This window comes from Centroberyx affinis, unplaced genomic scaffold (genome assembly GCF_046629955.1).
Source record: "Centroberyx affinis isolate AG114_WGS23_722 - 3 ecotype Tasmania unplaced genomic scaffold, CSIRO-AGI_Caff_v1 ptg003185l_1, whole genome shotgun sequence".
Taxonomy (NCBI): Eukaryota; Metazoa; Chordata; class Actinopteri; order Beryciformes; family Berycidae; genus Centroberyx; species Centroberyx affinis.
This window is the reverse complement of record NW_027281230.1, coordinates 17,025-34,357: the sequence shown is the minus strand read 5'-3', so window position 1 is coordinate 34,357 and position 17,333 is coordinate 17,025. Positions and strand designations below refer to the sequence as shown.

Genomic DNA, 17,333 nt, shown 5'->3' with positions numbered 1-17,333 from the left:
TCATCTTTCAAAATAGATATTCCCACTTGCGTTTTGGGGTTTTAGCTGCGAGCTATGAGTTCGGCTTTAGGACTGATCTTCACTTATATAAAAACAATTTTGATCAATTTAGATTTGGTAGTATAAGAAGGCTATACATCGTATAAGTTAGGTCGATTTTACTACTTTAAATTCACTGTGCTAACCAGTGCTATAGGAAGAAACGCAGTATTTTATATTTTAATAAATATTTTCAACACGTGTATTTCCTTAAGGAGCATGTTTATCATTAAGAATGATAATCCTGCAATGCAACTTGTTTCACTGCAATGGTTTTCAAATGTCAAAGAGCTTAATTAAATACATTTTAGCATTAATTGATGGTTTACAGGTGAATTAATCTAGCCTTCAAGTACTCTGATTTGATTTTTAATTAAATAAGTTTAATGATAATTAATCTCGCCAAAGCCCTGGGTGGTTAGTCACAAATCAAACGCTTGCCTCTTCACACTCCCTTCCCATGAAGAGGGAGATGGGGGGGGGGTGTCAAAGTTTGTTGCTTGTCAGGTACAGTGCCACAAGGGAAGACAACATCTGTTTCCCTGTGGGAGACAATGAACCCTCTAGCAGCAATGTGTTGTTTACTCCACCAAAATAGAAAACAAGGGGAGGTGGAAAGAAGCAAGCCTTTTAACTTGGACTAAATGGACAATGTATTGTTGCTCATCAGGTTATTCTCAAAATGTTCTAATTCTCAAAGCTCCATATAAATATCACAACACTGTAAGCCTGCTGACTGCTGAGGTTGTGAGAGAGCTGACTGAAATGTTAGTTTCAAATTTTTAGAAGCTAAACTACACTGGACAATAATTTCAAAACCCTAAGGGCCATGTGAGACTTAAATAACTTCAACGTGTTTAACATTCAATCAATAAAGAATCAGTTAAGTATAATGGACTACACCTGAAATATTTCAGTCTGAGGCAAGCTCACATCACAAGATTTCACTAGCTTTTGCTTGAATTCACCTTAGCTTCTTGTCAAGTTTGAAAACTTCAGTAGTCTACTGTGGCTGCCTGTCAAATTGCACTAGTAGATATCAAACTGAGACTCTGGAGAATTTTATGATTGCAATATAATGGGCATCCACCTCTGTCTCCTTTAAAGCTGAAAACTGTACAGTGCAGAGCAAGGCAACACTTTGCTCTGTCCTGACAGAGAGCCTCAGGCTGGACACAGAACATGACTTCTTTTAGCAATTAAGTTACCAGAGCTGCTGTCCCAGTCAAGTCTCCAAGATCACTGTACTCAGAGAAAATCCAAGAGAACAGCTTTAAGATTTTAGCACGATTGTCAGAATCTTTGTGAAACTTGTTTAATTGGTACAAAAACACATAATGTACGGCCTAGACTTCAAGTTCATTTTAATATTTGCGCTTAAGTTAGACGAGTTTGTGACTTCTAACATTTTTTCTTTGACTTAGAAGTTAGTTCTTCCATTTTGTAATAATGTAATATGGTTATTAATATGTAATATGGTTAAGCTGACTTCTTAACTATTTTGAAGCTTAAAGGAAACTGATACTAAACAAACATTGACCTATGAGATGTCTTTTCACTAAATTATTCTGCTGATTAAGAAAACATACATTTGGGGGAAAGCATAGTATCCTCAAATAGAAACGCATATGCGTATAGTTGCACATCCTCTAATGTAAATCTCATTCATTTTTATAGCCTTCTTAGAGACGCTCATTTATTTTAGATGCTCATTTATCTTTTAGTGATTGAAAAGACATTAGGTTTTAGGTTAAGCATATTGAAATGTTGTGTGTGGTTGTGATGGCTGATGGTTTCAGGCAGTGGTGCAACACTCCAAGCCTGAGAGGAAAGAAGATAAACAACACCGGTTTTCAAACTCAAATTTTTATTAGTCAGTACAAGTAAAACGTAGCTGAAGACGAGAATCTTCATCCCCTCCGAAAATGAACTTCTTTTCTTCTTCGTCAGTGTTGAAGGCTTAAAAAAAGAACTCTTCCCAAACACCTATCTCTCCCTTCAACTAGATTTGTGCCACCCTCCTTCAAGGAACTGAACGAGACGTGAAAGTGTCGCCGAAGGGATCTTACGCACTAGTGGAGAAAGCATCGCTTCACAAATATAACATTCGGAGTTGGAACAATGAGAAATAATTTCCCCAGCTATACAAACGAGTATTGTAGAAGGAACAGAAATTCTATAAGATACACTCTTTGTGTCTACATACACAAAGTGAAGTTTAAAGAGGTGTAGTTTTACCAAAAGCTATTGGAATATTGTTTAAATGGGAGAGAAGCGGTCACAGCTTCGCACTGAAAAACTAAAAACAGCAAAAACATTGCATCAACTACATTCCTGTGTTACTTCCTTAGCAAAAATAACTATCTTCAGATACAACTGGAAAAAATGAACAACGGTCTTTGACTAGTTGATTTACGCTTGACAGCATGCACACACGCATACCATGCACACGCTCTGAGCTATGTCAAAGGGAAGCTCAATTACATATTTAATGCAATGCTTCATACTGGAACAAACAATAACAAAAAAGTGAATTATATATATCCACCTCTTATTTTCTTTCATCTTCGGTCTTCACACTTCAGCTCAGCAGTCTTCTCACCTTCTTTTATACTCTTTGCCGTTTTTCATGAAGATTTCTCGATTTCCACTATTCTTCCAACTGCTTCTTTCTTCTTCTTCGATATAACCTTGTCGTCTGATCCCCACCATGACCAAGTCCACCTCAGTACCTCCACCCTTTTCTACCCACATTTTCCATTTCAGACCTTCGGTGCATTCCCACGGCAGGCTGTAGATCTCAATATTATGTGACTAACATAATATTGAACAGTCTGAGGTCACACCCCTGCCACCATGACATCCACAGTGATTTGAAGAGCTCAAAGCTACTTGCCGAGTCAGTACCGTGGGGGTAGGAATGGTCTTTTTGGGGCGAAGACCGGACCGGCAGGTCCCCCTCCTCTCGGACCTGGACGTTTGCCTCGTAACCATGGATCCGGGCTGTGGAACGGAGGAAATGGCGGTGCGTGTGGGGGTCCTCTGGGGTGTGGGTGATGTGCTGGGTGGGGAGGCCGGTGGGGAGGCCGGTAGGGAGGCCGCGGGCCAGGATGGCGCATTTCAGGATGAGGTGGCAGCGGTCTCCTAGGAGCGTAGTGGGGAGGAGAGGAGGGGCTGCTCGGCGGGTAGTCGTGGGCGTAGTAAGCACCACCGTCTGAGGGGGAGAGAGGGGGAGTGAGGCGCCCTCGACCTCTGGGGTACCGTGGAGGGCTGCCTGGCCGGTAGTACGGATCCTCTGGGTGACGGTAAGGGTCGTCTTGATGGAAAACGGCGTCGCGACGGCGGAGGTCGTCATGGTAACGATTGAGATCTTCCTGGTACCGCAAGTCATCCAGGTGAGGGCGCAAGTCGTCAGGGTAACGGTGAAGTTCGTTAGGGTGACGGTGAAGTTCGTCAGGGTTAAACAGGGGATCATCTTGATGGAACATGGATTTGTGCTGATGGTCATGGATCACCATCCCACCAATGACGCTGTCCACTTGGGCCCCCGTCACCTCCTTTCGCTCTGGGCTCGGCTGAGGCTGCTGCTCTGGGGGGACCATCTTACTACCTGTCATGGAAGTAGGGGCCTCAAAGCCGTCAGGAGGGGGCGGTAACCTGGGGACAGGAGGGAGGTTGCTTTTGAAGAAACCAGAGGAAGCGAGGGCTCCCTGCTGGGACGCCAACCCCTGAGGTTCCCGAGTTTGGTCTGCTTGGTATGGATACAGTCCTGTCTTGTTTTCTCCACCCCCTCCTGGTGTAGCCACATTGTAGCCTCTGGGGCGCTGGGTGCTTCCCTCTGGGTAAGCGTCACCATACCAACCCCCTTCATTCACACCCTGGAAGCTCTCAACAGTCTTATTACTAATGGCGTTGCCTGGGGCTCCCTCCCTGGGCACTGGCCCTGGTCTTTGTGTGGGAATCTGTTGGTAGTGTGCAACAGTTGTCGCAATCCCATGCTTTGACATCTCCTGATTACCATATGGGTACGGCTGGTAGCCTTGCCCATTCTGAGCCACCCCCGGCTGCAAGTGGCCGGGTTGTTGGGGATTGCTGGTGTCCTGCCAAGTGTTATTCTGGTAGGCAGTGGGAGCCATTTTTGCAGCTGTTCCTACAGTGGACAACTGATCTGTGTTGGAAGTGAACGGTTCCACCACTGGTTTGTCCATGACCTCATCTTGAGTGGGGGTGCCCCCACCCTCGTCCCGCACTGGGGTCCCATCCTGGGTATCTGTCCCAGTTACCGGGCTGAGGTTGTCACCCCCGACAACCGGGTCGACAGAGAATCCCAGGCTGAAAGCGCTGAAACCGGGGTTCCCCTGCAGGAAGCTGTGGATTTTAGACTCCAAACTGCCAGAGGGTTCTGGGTCTGTTGTCAGCTCCATGTCTCTATGGAGAGCCTGGACCAGGGCAGAGGCTGAGTTGGAAGTTGGAAGGGGCGTTTCTGCTTGGGAGCTGGGGCTCTGCCTTACAGTGGAGATGGGTGGAGAAGGCACAGGCGTAACAGAGGAGAGAGACAGGCTCATGGAGGGAGCTGCTGAGGCAGGTGTGGAGGAGAGAGAGGGAGGAACCTTGCCTGAACTGGAGGAGTCTGAGGAGACTTTTCCAGCTGGGCTGCTCAGAAGAGATGTGAGGCCTGAGTGAGGGAGAAGGGGAGATACAGAGAGAGAGATGGAGAGGAGAGTATAGAGAATAAGAAATGCGTTATAACCAATCTTGCTGCATCACTGAAGGCACTAATTGCATTCAAGAAAGGTTTTCACACATGGCATAAAAGAAAAGAGCATCCAGACTCTACTTAAACATTGTCCATCTATTCTGCTCAGCACCACACAGCAGATTACATCATTATCTTATTTAGCTTCAATCTAAGCAAATGACTTCTTCTTACCCTGAAGGCTGCTGCCTTGGCCCTGGGCTTTGGACAGAGCATTGAGGAGCTCTGCAGGAGTCATGTCCACCTGGGACAGGAGGTTGACCAGAGAGCTGGTGTCTTGGGAGGCCGCTGGGGCAGGAGGTGTGGTCTTCACTGAGGGGCCGGTGGTGGCCGGTGCAGAGACGCTCTCCACTGAAGGTCCTGAGAGACAGAGAGGGAGACTCAGTTTAATTATGAATCGCCAAAACTTATCATTGGAATCTGAAGTGTTATAACAGTGATGGCACATGGGAACTTAAAGGTCTAGCACAATGAGAATTGCATTTTTCAATTTCATAGTATAATTTAACAAAGTACCTCTTACATGTAAAGTTGTCCAAACCATTATAACTAACTAACTGTCAGCATAGTGGAAATTTGACTAAAAAAAACCTCTTACTCTGGTTATCAACAGAATCGAACACATTTTGCAATCTACTTCCGGGTGTAAATGTTGTCACCTACACCCAGGTTTTAATGAACGCTCTGATTGGTCGACAGTATGCATAGTTAATCAGGTGTCCCATAGTCTGTCAGACAATAGTCAGCCAGCTACTTGCCAAACTAGCCAAAATCTCTGTGCCTCCATTGCTGCTGGTTGCAAGTTCCAACACTGGATATTTATTCCCCAAAGATAGAAATATTGACTTGCAGTGGAAGGTTCGGCTCTCACTCAGTGCTATAAGCTTTGTACCATCTAAACATCAAAAACTGGAAAAAATGATGCTCATTGTGCTAGAAATCAACATCAAACTTCTCTTGACTGACTTGAAATCACTGGATCTTTAAGAGAATTTGGAACTATTATAAGAGACATAATGTGGTTGTCATAGTTTGAAATCGATCTAAAATAAAAACAAAACTTTAATAATGACGTCAACGGCTCTAGACATGATAAAGTCTGTCAAGAAAAGGATATGGAATCAAACTACGTATATCGCATACCAAATAAATGAGCTAGAAAAGGATTTAAGGACTTCTGGAAATAATCTGAAAAGCATTTGAATTTTACAATGCTGTCACAAAAGCAAATTTCAATTAGCACTGTGTCAATGCTAAAAACACCATAATGCTCTCCATCAATGTTCCCTCTAAGTCAGTGGTGTCCAGTTCTGTGCCATGAAAGAACATGCAGTTTCAATTCCAGCCAAGCACTCTCCATGCAATAAAAGTAAATATAATCTGAAATATGTTGAAATGAGTTCTCAACTTTATAAGATAGAAACAGGAATCTTTTACCTACATTATATCCCTCACTTAAAATCACTTATTTAAGTTTCACTGTTAGGTTTTTTTCATGATGTCGGGACGGCCACCAGCACTCACCTGTGCTCTTCACGACTGAGGTTAAACTGTTGAGGAGGGAGCCAATTTTACTCAGGTCAACACTGGGCAGGCTGGCTGGCGGAGCAGCTGAGGTGGGCGTGGCTTGCGTGACAGTGACGGGCTGCTCCGTTGCTGCCGATGGCTCAGTTTTGGCAGGGACTGGACTGGACGCTGCTATGTGGGCGGGGCTTTCAACCTTCTCCTCAACTGCAGAAGAAGAACAAATGGGAAAAGGAGGTCAATACAGGTTATCCCGTGGAATTGTTTTGCGGCAGTGAGAGCAGGGCCCGCAGTTATCAAGCATCTCAGAATTACTTATAGGAATCGAGCTGAAAATACTCATAGCTCAGAGTAGGACATGGGAGTTGGGTATCAAGTCTATTATCAAGTCTGTTCTCATATGAATGAATGACGTCACTGTTTGAAGACTTTCCGAACCAAGAAGTGCAAAGTGATTTTGATTTCTGCCGAGAGGGTGTACAACCGCCTCGTAGATGGAAATGAACAGTATTGCAGACAAGGTTAGGCACATTAAGTCCAATCCATCCAATACATCCAATGTTTCACAACAGAGAGAATCCACACACTGTATAATGATCCACGGTGTGTAGATTTTAAACAAATGTGCAATAATATAAACTATTTTTACACATAGCAAACGTGAGTAGGCTGTGAAGTTTTTGCACATTTGCAGTCAAATGTGCAAAACCAAATTCAGGTAAATGAAACTTCTCCACATCCACATTACAAAGTGTGTGGAATACAATTACAAATATGGAAGTGTGATATTTCTTTAACCGGTTATGGTTAAAAAATCATAGCCAAGCAATCAAAGGGTAATAATTTAACCAATCTGAATTACTGTGGTAGTTAACATCGATCAAGCATGGTGAATTCATCATACCTCAGTGACCTAACCTTCAGTCATGTGATTGAATGCAACTCCAAAAAGACAAGAAAACATTTTGAAACTGCATGCACAAAGGGCAATTTAGCCAGTACAGAGGAAAACTGGACATAAAACACTGAAATAAGATCTATCTCAACAATATTACTGCCTTTTCCATGTTCTAGAAATTTCCCTGATTTTGATTTGATGACTCTAAAGCAGGGGTGTCAAACTCAATTTCATCCCGGGCCACATCAGCATTATGGTTGCCCTCAAAGGGCCGGTGGTAAATATAAGACTAAATAAATGTATCTACTTGTTATCATATTACATAATTGCCTCTGCATTCAATTATTATTGGTTTTAGTAATAACTTAATAATTAATAACTAGCTCTGAAAGCAGAATTCTAGGAAAAATAATGGCAAATAGACATTCAAGTGTACAACTATTATACAATTTATTTTAAAAAATGAAATATACAAAGTAGTAAAACAGCGTGGAGGTTGTCATCGCTGATGCGTGATCTGTGCTTGGTCTTATTTAGATTCATGATTGAAAACATCTGTTCGCACAGGTAGGTGCTTCCAAACATGGACAGGACACGGGCAGCTTGAAGTTGGAGCTGTGGCATCAACGCCTTCAGTGTGCGGATAACAAAATCGGGATGCATTCTGGGACATGTAGTTTATTATATTCTTTGCAAGCTCTCACGGGCCACATAAAATGAGGTGCTGGGCCGGATTCGGCCCGCGGGCCTTGAGTTTGACACACCTGCTCTAAAGATAGTGAAAAGCGTTCTATAGAGAACTTGGTTGGAAGGCTGACAAGGAGTGAAATGCTTAGATGTCCTTCACTGACATCTCAAGGCTATGACAGGAATTCTTTCTGCATGATTTTTCTATTGCAGCCCATTTTCAGTAATTCACCCCATTTTATGTAGTAAATTTCTGCCATTGAAAACCAAGGGAAGTAATTAAACAAGAACTTTTTTTATTTGAAACTAACACTTAAAAGCCTTGCTCTGTGTAATCAACTGACAGCTTACCTATGATGCCACCACTCTCCATTTCATCCTCCGAAAGCTCCATGTCCTCCACTTCGCGGTTGTCATTCTCCCCGACAGTGAAGGTTTGTTTTGGGGATGCTCCGGGCGAGGACAGGGGGCTCGGGGCTGGTGGCTCAGCCTCGTCATCCATAGCGGAGCCATCCAGATCTGGATCAGGATCAGGGTTGGGCATCTCCAGACCATGGAAGGGTGACTCGGAGCCCGTTGGAGACGGTGCGTCCGCAGAGGGTGAGGGAATGGGTGACTCATCCAGGTCTGGTAAGGTGGCCTTCAGGCTGTCTAGCTTACGCTTCAGGTGGGACACCCGGTTAGCAAACGTTTGGTAGGCCTTGAAGAGAGAGGTAACGAAAGATCAATTAACAGACAGACAACAAACAAGGTTTACCAACAGTTACCCAGTTTACTGTTCAGTCCACAAACTTGAAAAGGGAAAGTATCAAGTTAGATTCAATCATTCCATTCTCATAATCAACAGTTCAGGCAAATTTTATGCATCAAATTTATTGTTTCTCTAATGTACTTGCACTCTGTACTGTCCTATAATGTCCACTTTTTTAGAACTTTGCATTTGCTATCTGTATATTGATGTTTTCTTTTTTGCATGTCCTTTATACACTAAGTGCTTTGTAAATGAGGGCTTGCTCAGTAACATTGATTTATGAAAGGAGTGTGCATGCAAATCTGATCCTAACTCGAATTTACGCTCACACTCCCAAAAGACGGCAGTAATTAATTGAGCTTGATCGTACTGGTGAGATCATTCTCATGTTTGTTCTGAGTGTGTGTACTCTGATCCAAAGTGGTTCACTGCATGTTATGGATAAACGGAACGACAAAATATGCCAACATGCATTATTTATTGAAATCTGCCTCTTCCGTCCATTTTAATCAAGACCGACAAATCATAGTCTGTACAAATTAAAACCAGAAATTTGCTGGCCTAACAAACAATGCTGCCATAATTTTCCTTCAATCAGTTTGTTTTTATCTTGGTAAACAAACTTCTAGTTGCATGAGTATGAAGATAAAACAAGAGCATTTCCTCCCTGTACTCAAATTGAAGCTGTAAGACCACTTTATAAATACAGGTTCTTATGATCGCCTCAAGCATTTGCAATTATTTCTATGATGGTGGCTAGTGTGGCTAGTGTGTGCTCCGCTGTTTAAAATAAGCCGAGCACAAATCCATCTGTCACTCACATTAGCGACAATCTTGACCTCCTGGTACTGCATCTCATAGAAGATATCTGCATTGCTGAGGGCTTCTAGGAGAGGAGGCCCCCCTTTGCTTTGTCGGTCGAGGAATTTAACGAAGTCCTGCAGCTTCGCACTTCCTTCCTCAAAGTCCTTGGAGAACTTCTTTCCTCCTGCCTTGTCTGTAAGAATCAATGCATGTATGGATTTTAGAGGGAGAGACAGAGAAAGACAGAGAGGGAGAGAGAGAAAAAGTCAAAGAGAGATTAAAAAAAAGGAAACTTAGCTGATCTTAAAGCTAAGACCGTATATCTTACAGGGAGAGTCAGTGGGTTCCATGTGTTAATAGTGTAAGACTCAAGTCAGGCACCTTTGAGTTTCTTGAGGGCTTCAGAACTGCAGACGTCGACCCTCATGGCTGCCAGCTGTTTCTCTCTCAGGTCCACCTCTTCTACTGAAGTCTTGTACTTGGACAGCTGGTCTATCAGCGCCTGGGGCTACAGCACAGGGAACAGTCAGTCACACAGTCAAGAGTGGAAGTCAACCAATTATGGATTTTAGACAGCCAATACCAACACTTGAGAAAAGGAAAAGGGGACAATTCCAAGTGATTCTTTTTTAACGATCAAATGCTCAGATCAACAGCACTGAACTCATTTAAAAGTTGAAATTTTAAAGAATCTAAACAAATTGGAATAAAAATAAATAGAATTTTGTAACCAAATGAATTTTTGAACACACTCAAGTAAGCCCAATAAATAATATCAAATTAATCATCCATAGCTGATGTCCATATTCACGGCTGATTCTTTATAAAAGCTCCAATAATCTTTGATTAACTTGCCAAGCCAATAAACTGATCGACCACAAGAGGACATCAATTCAAAATCATTACTATCCCATACAGGAGAATTTGTCCGGCAGGCAGATTTTAAGAAAATTAAGGAAAGAAAACATCCTATTAATGAGATGAGGCCACTGTAAAATAACAATGGAAACGGGAGTCAAATTCAACTTAAAATTAGTTTCTTGCTTACCACAAACTCAGCAACAACCTTGGACTTGAGAGCTGCCTTGGAATCAACTGGAGCTGAAAAGGGGTCACATCAAATATGACAAAATAATAAATCATCTTTATATAGTTATATAACATTTTTCACAACAGTGTTAAAAAGTGCTTTACCATCAGTAAACCAATAAACAGAAGCAAATAGCATTAAATAAAAACTGTCAGCCACAAACAGGGCTACATAAGAATAAAGCAGGCTAACACAAAGATAATAAAATCGATAAGCCTGTATGTGAAATGTGCTTTTAGAAACGGGGGGAAAAAACACAAAAGAACAAGAGCTGACATTCTTACTTTTTTGCTCCACAGGTGTCTCAGGAGGGGACTCCTCTTTGACCAAGTAACCCTTGAGTTCGGTGATGAGAGCCCCTGAATACACACCCCTCTCCTCCCAGATGGTCAGTATCCTCTCCACCGACTTCATCACCTTGGGGTCCCCATCAGTACTGGAGGGCAGAGAGGAGAGGGGAGTAGAGAATAAGAGGACAGGAGAGATGATGCTTCCATTTTTCTGGTGTAATGAGTCATTTCTGTTTTATTTATGGGTGTGGTACTTCTTTGAAATAAACTAAACAAACAAAAGATCAGATATTCAGTATTTTGGGACTGTCTGACATAAATGACAATGACTAATCAGAGAGCGATTTTTGGGGTGGGGGTTATCCCTCCATTAAAAAAACAGATCTTTACAAACTACTCACTTGACCAGCAAGAAAGCGTCGGGGAGAACCTCAGCGAATGCCGTGCGGTACACCATGGCGTTTTTCCTCTTACAGTTCTGAATGACATCGTTGGCAACGTAAAACAAGTTGAGCCTGTGTGAGGCATCAGCTGTTAGAAGAAAGAGAGTAACGTCAGGTGAACTGGGGAGGCAGAGTGTCTGCTGAGAGAGGATTTGTGCCCAAACAGCCTGAGTAGAGGCCCAATATTAAAAGAACAGTGAATCTGAATGGAACAAGACACATCAGTCTTTCTATTATTGCATTATTTAGACAGTATTAAAAAATGATAAGAGATTTCAGTCACACAGACCATCATCAGAGAGTCAAGTTCATCACAAAAGCAAAGAAAAAGCAACTGAGAAATAAATAAGTCAATGGCTATATGATAGGGCTGGGCGATATGGTTGAAATCAATATCACGATAATCATAAGGATTTTTCTCGATATCAATATATATCACGATATGGTTCATGTATGCAAAATCACGTTAAATAATCAAATTAATGTTCATCTCATTGAACCGAATGGTGATGTTAGGTGTGATGTCAAACAAAACAGAAATATTCAAATAATATTCCTACCATACCTCATTTTATCAGAGTTTTTAAGTAAAATTTGCTTGTAATCATCAATTTAGACAGCAGAAATGTGTGTCACGATATCAAAATATCTTCATATCATCACAATATGATTCCACTGAAAGACGATAAATGATAATATTGAATTATCGCCCAGCCCTACTATATGATGCTTTATCACTTCAACACTAAAACTAACACTTAATCCCTAATTCATTTGTGTTGTTGTAAATTATGTGCAGAGTGCTACACAAGAAATTGATCAAACATGGGTATTGATTTCAGTATTGAAGTCAATTTCAATCTAGCCATCAATTTCATTGTAACTTTGATTTTCTGATTAAATGTTTTTGTGCTGAAAACTTCACAGAGAGCTGGCAAATAGAAAGAGTTTGTGTTTAGTTTACACGTACATGCATTATCAATGCATAAGTATAATAAACACAATGCATGCAACCTGTGCATCGAAACGTAATACATCAGCAAAAAAAAAAGTATGTATCTGAAACGACTTCCCTCATTTAAAATGAATTATTTTTCATCAGAGTGCATAAACAAATAAACTGCGATCAAGAGGTGAGACAGCATACCTGAGGCAACAACAACTACAAATGGATATAACTCACATCCAACTCATTTAAACTCAAGGGTACAAAATAGATATGCAAACTAATTCAAAACTAAGCCTACATTACCTTGCATAAATTTGCCATGCATTAAGAAAACCGCCTCAACAATTTAAACCCAAAGTGCAACCTTTATGGTTTAAACTCCTGTGACTGTACCAGCAAAGCAAAAACACTGCTGTAACACTTTAAAGGGAAGAGGGTTTGATCCCCTCTGGGGCCAAGCATTAAAGAAATATATACACTCATACTGTAAGCCGCTTTGGATAAAAATGTCCACATTGCATATTTAATGTTAGGACAACTTATGTGGGTTGCTCGACTTCCATGCCTTCCAAGTAATCATAACACTTACAAGGCAAAATTACAGCAATTTAGAACGTAGAACACATTAATTTATTACATTGACATGCGAGAATCTAAATGTTTGATCCATCTAGCATAAATAAATGTACAAAACTCTTGTACAAAATCCTCAAGACCTTGAACACTTCTTAGTAAACACTGCATTTGAGCTCACCGCATTCAAAGCTCAACACAACAAACAAACAGCAAGCTGAGAGAAAGACAGACGATGGTGAGTTGACAACAGCCCTGAGTCTGGTGCAACTGCAGGGACTACACTCCTCTTTCAAGGAGGAGGGCAGTCAAACAATGCTGCCAAAGGTCTAACAGGCAACCTTGGTATCTAGAAGTTCATAAATAATCCCATATCATCTTCAGCCATAGTGAATATGAATAAAAAACCTTGGCATTGGAATATCAAAACAGTAACAAACAACAAAAGCAATTAATTCAACAAACTCACTCATGGGACAAATTTATTCTGGTGATTTTGTTTCCTTTTCTATTTTTCATCACCCAAACAGACCAACATAGACCAACATAGACTATAGCTCAGACAAAAAAAAACCATTCAGCATTCCTAAATATGTGGCAAATGTTCAGGACCACACAATGCTTATTGGCTAGGAGAGAAGGTAATCACAACTACTGTAATTTAATCAGTTACCCAGTTTGTCTTATTCTTACCATGGAAACCTAGACCTGTGGTCATGAGTTAACATAGACAGAAATCCATTTGTTTCAGCACAAAGACCTCTTCAGATTATCACAACGGTTTATGCAATAAATGAAAATAAACTTTCCTCCAGACAACTGAATGCAAATGTCTCTTTGTGCATTTTATCTGCCATTGCTAGCAATTGGAGATAAAGTAAAAAGGATAACTGCTGGAACCATGAGCTGAAGCTAGTCTTTCTCTCCGCTGACTCATCTATATAAATGTCCCATCAAATGATGGATATGAGACAAAAGAAAATGGACTTTTGATGATAGACAAGCAGGTCTTTATGGTCTGTCTGTTAGACCATGTTCAACCACCACCAAAAGTTCCCTGATCCCTACTTGGTTATCCTTATGGCTGTATATTGATTTACACACCTTTAGGCCCAGATATCATCAGCACAGTGCAATAAACATATAATCCAAACATCCCTATGGAGTTAGGCTAATCACCATATTCTATTCAGATTTTATTGAACCATTAAAATTCTGGGTCCATATATCCATATATTCCTGAAAACCTTAACTTATATATTGAAAATAAGCTTTGGGGGAATTCCTTGACCATGATTACTCCAAGCACATGTCTCTTTTACACCACTGTTTACAAACATACAACATATTGTCAATCCTTTTAGCAAATGCTCAAGCAATACATTTCAGAGTAAAAAGAAATGCATTCAATCAAATTAATTACCATGTAAGCAAGGCCAGTAGGGTGAAAACAGTGTTTCAAAAGAAGGCACCATACTGCAATTGTGGAATGGGTGGCACAAAATTCACACACTCACTGCTGTGACTGAGCAGGCCTTGCTCCCTCAATCAGCAAAAGCCCACTGACATCCACATAAGAGCTTCACACACTACAGTCAAAGTCAAGATCATCTCTTGCTCAGTGCTCACAGTCAAGCACATGCATGCAAAGCCAAAGCTACACAAAGCCAAATGTACAAACAGACAAATAAACTGGTTGGAAACATTGACAATCACTGCTTAGAGACCTCACCTCAAGAGACACTGTGCATGCAGGTAAAACAAGAGTCTCATTCATGGTGGAAAATTAACACCAGCCACCAACCAAATGCTGGTAAAGTTTTGGCTACTCTACCAGTGATGTGGCACTGGTTCCTTTATATTCTCAAAATCAAATTTGCCTGGTAAAATAGTTAAAGTGTGATTTTTTGAATTCCACCAGCTACTGCGGCAAGAGGACAGAAAGTTCAGATTCATGCCCCGGTCTTTGCATGTGAGTATATGAATGAATATGTAGCCCATCTACCAACATCCATCACTCTCTGTCACATAATCCAAAGAATCAGCAGGAATACAAAGAAATGTATTGCTTACTATAGGTTAAAATCACTTGCCGTTTAAAAGAAATTGAGCTGTAAACATAACAAAACATCAATAAATAACTATGGGAAACACTGACTGACATAATGATTTGGGTGTCTGTGCCTGGGAGCAGTAAACACATCAATAGAATCAATCAATAGAATACAAAACAGTTCATCAATACTGTTTCAATGGATGGAAAGGGTATTTCCAGCCGAGTGTATCATGACAGTCACATCCAAGGGTCAAAGCTGAAGCAGAGCCTTTAGTGAAAAATACATCGACAAAGAATCGAGCAGTTGTCAACTGCTTAATTCAAGTTTAAACATTGCCAAATCAATTTCAACATTTCAGTTTACATTGGGACTTTCTTACCTAGCCAAATCCGGCATCATTATTTGGCGTTAGCATATGGAAATATTTTAAAGGGTACAAGACTCTTAGGGAAATGATTCCAGTTGGGTGGGTGGTTAGAAAGAAACAGACATATCTTTATATTTAACTAAGTTTCTCCATCACATAGCATTGGGCGCTAGCTAGCTAAACAGCTAACAAGTTTAGAACACCATGTAGTTAGCGTAGTTAGCCTTGCTATGATTGGGAGCGCACGTTTTGTATCTCCACAGTTGCCCGTTCCAAACCGTGTGAGTGGACTGTACACACGATTTCTTACCGTTGGATAGACATACATGGATAGACATACATATGTGTGTAAAGAACCTGGGGCAAATGGACCAGTTAGTACGGTAACCATCAGGAAAATTACCCGTGCCATGCGACAATGATTTTAATAATGAACAGATTGTAAACGTCTCCTCTGCCCAGTCAGTCAAATTTTTGTACACAAAACGAGCTCACCCACTAACGTTAGCTACCTGAAGTAGCAACTGACAGTTAACGGATAGTCAAGCAACTTACATTTCCTCAACCATTTCATCCAGCCTCGCACAATCAGGCTGTGGTATTTCTTGTTGTCGATGCACCACGTCGATAGTCCTTGAATTGAATCCATAGTGTTGGACACATTATGAAACTTCCTGTCTAATGAAGACTCTAGAGAGCCGCCAGAAGCGCCTGCTCCTGTAGCCATGTCTGGAGGAGCTTGCACTGCTGTCTACCATCACCTAAAGCTGACTGTAGCTGTGACTGTGGCTAGCAGAGAGTTTAGCTAGCTAGCTTTAACCTAGCACACACATTATCGCATTCAGGAGTCGCTCAGCTGCCCGCGTAGAAAAACATATGATGTGTTGACTATGCTGTCTATAATTAGAAAGAATAAGGGTTTATTCGTAATGAATATTTATGCGATAATAATTCATATCATTTAATAACCAACGCTAAAAGTTAGCTCCTTGCGACAGTCTGGGTCTGTTTACTCGTTGCTGGTGTAGTAGCGAGGGACGCTTCCGCAAACACGGTGTGAATATGGCGCCCCCCACAGCCGTGGAAGCTTTCTGCTGCAGCGCTTCTTCTTCTCTGACAATTGTGGCGGATCGCAAATCAACTTATTTAGGTGGAAACCTCCACCTACTGTGCCGGAGTGTGTTGTAGCATGACAACACATAGCTTACATAACTGTTATAATTTAGATTCCATTTAGTAAACCTGTATCCTAAAGAAAACTTACTAATACACTACGAAGGTTTCACTGTTTATCACCCAGTATTCCTTCAAGGGTCCACTCCCTTCCAGTCTCACCTACCTTACCACAAAGTGTCTCCCTTTCCATAGCAAATTTACTACACTGTAATAATACATGTATTACGTTTTCTTTACTATTACATTCCTCACATTTATCTGAAGCACTCTTGTCCATAATAAACAAAGTGGACTTTAGGCTCGTATGTCCAAATCTAAAAACCACCTCCTCTCTCCTGCACCTTCCTTTAAAAGGCTTCTTATGAATAGATTTCTGTATCTTGTAATAGTCCCTTCCTTTGCTATCCACATCCCATCTTTTGCCATGATTCCATCACTGCATGTCTAATTAATGATTTAGCTTCTTCTCTTCCAAATGGGATCTCTAAAATATCATCATTACTCAGTTATGAGGCTCCTTTTGCCATTTTGTCAGCTATCTCATTTCCCTCCACACCCGGCTGCATAGGATGGGCATGAAAAACAATGAATGCAAGATGATTAAGCACACGGTGCAGTCCCTCTTCTACCCTCCAGAGTGTTCTTGTCTGTCTGTTTGTCTATCTATCTATCTATCTATCTATCTATCTATCTATCTATCTATCTATAATTGGGAAATGATAGTAGTGATTCAGCAGTAATTGAATTCACTCAGCAAATGTAGGCCTACTGTGCCTACCCACTACACATACTGTTACATAGCTGCTACATATGTTTTCCTCTTAACACCTCTTTATAAATGCTGTAGTTTTAATCTTTAAACTGTAATGTTTAATCTCTATCATTTTATCCATGTCCTTCTGCTCCTTAACAGTGTTTTGTTATTGGAG

The 17,333-nt window shown here is 41.2% G+C and overlaps 1 protein-coding gene across 2 annotated transcripts; it reads right to left on the bottom strand.

Moving 5' to 3' along the window:
• Positions 1-1,902: 1,902 nt before the first annotated feature.
• LOC139659986 (regulation of nuclear pre-mRNA domain-containing protein 2-like) lies at positions 1,903-15,907 on the bottom strand. Of its 2 annotated transcripts, none has more exons than XM_071538023.1 (10): positions 15,784-15,907; positions 11,241-11,370; positions 10,834-10,985; positions 10,508-10,560; positions 9,841-9,967; positions 9,477-9,652; positions 8,256-8,604; positions 6,320-6,526; positions 4,970-5,155; positions 1,903-4,714 (listed from the first exon to the last, which is right to left on the bottom strand). In XM_071538023.1, the coding sequence occupies exons 1-10, from the start codon at positions 15,875-15,877 to the stop codon at positions 2,940-2,942; spliced, it is 3,249 nt and encodes a 1,082-aa protein (XP_071394124.1). In that variant the 5' UTR covers positions 15,878-15,907; the 3' UTR covers positions 1,903-2,939. The 2 variants fall into 2 exon arrangements, with proteins under 2 accessions (XP_071394124.1, XP_071394125.1); XM_071538024.1 differs by having other exon boundaries at positions 11,241-11,354; positions 15,784-15,852.
• Positions 15,908-17,333: the final 1,426 nt, after the last annotated feature.

Coding starts and splice junctions, on each gene's coding strand:
- LOC139659986 (XM_071538023.1), bottom strand. CDS start 15,877: ATGGATTCAATTCAAGGACTATCGACGTGGTGCATCGACAACAAGAAA. Junction 10,986..11,240: donor GACGCTTTCTTGCTGGTCAA/GTGAGTAGTTTG, acceptor TCTGCCCTCCAG/TACTGATGGGGACCCCAAGG. Junction 10,561..10,833: donor GACACCTGTGGAGCAAAAAA/GTAAGAATGTCA, acceptor ACCCCTTTTCAG/CTCCAGTTGATTCCAAGGCA.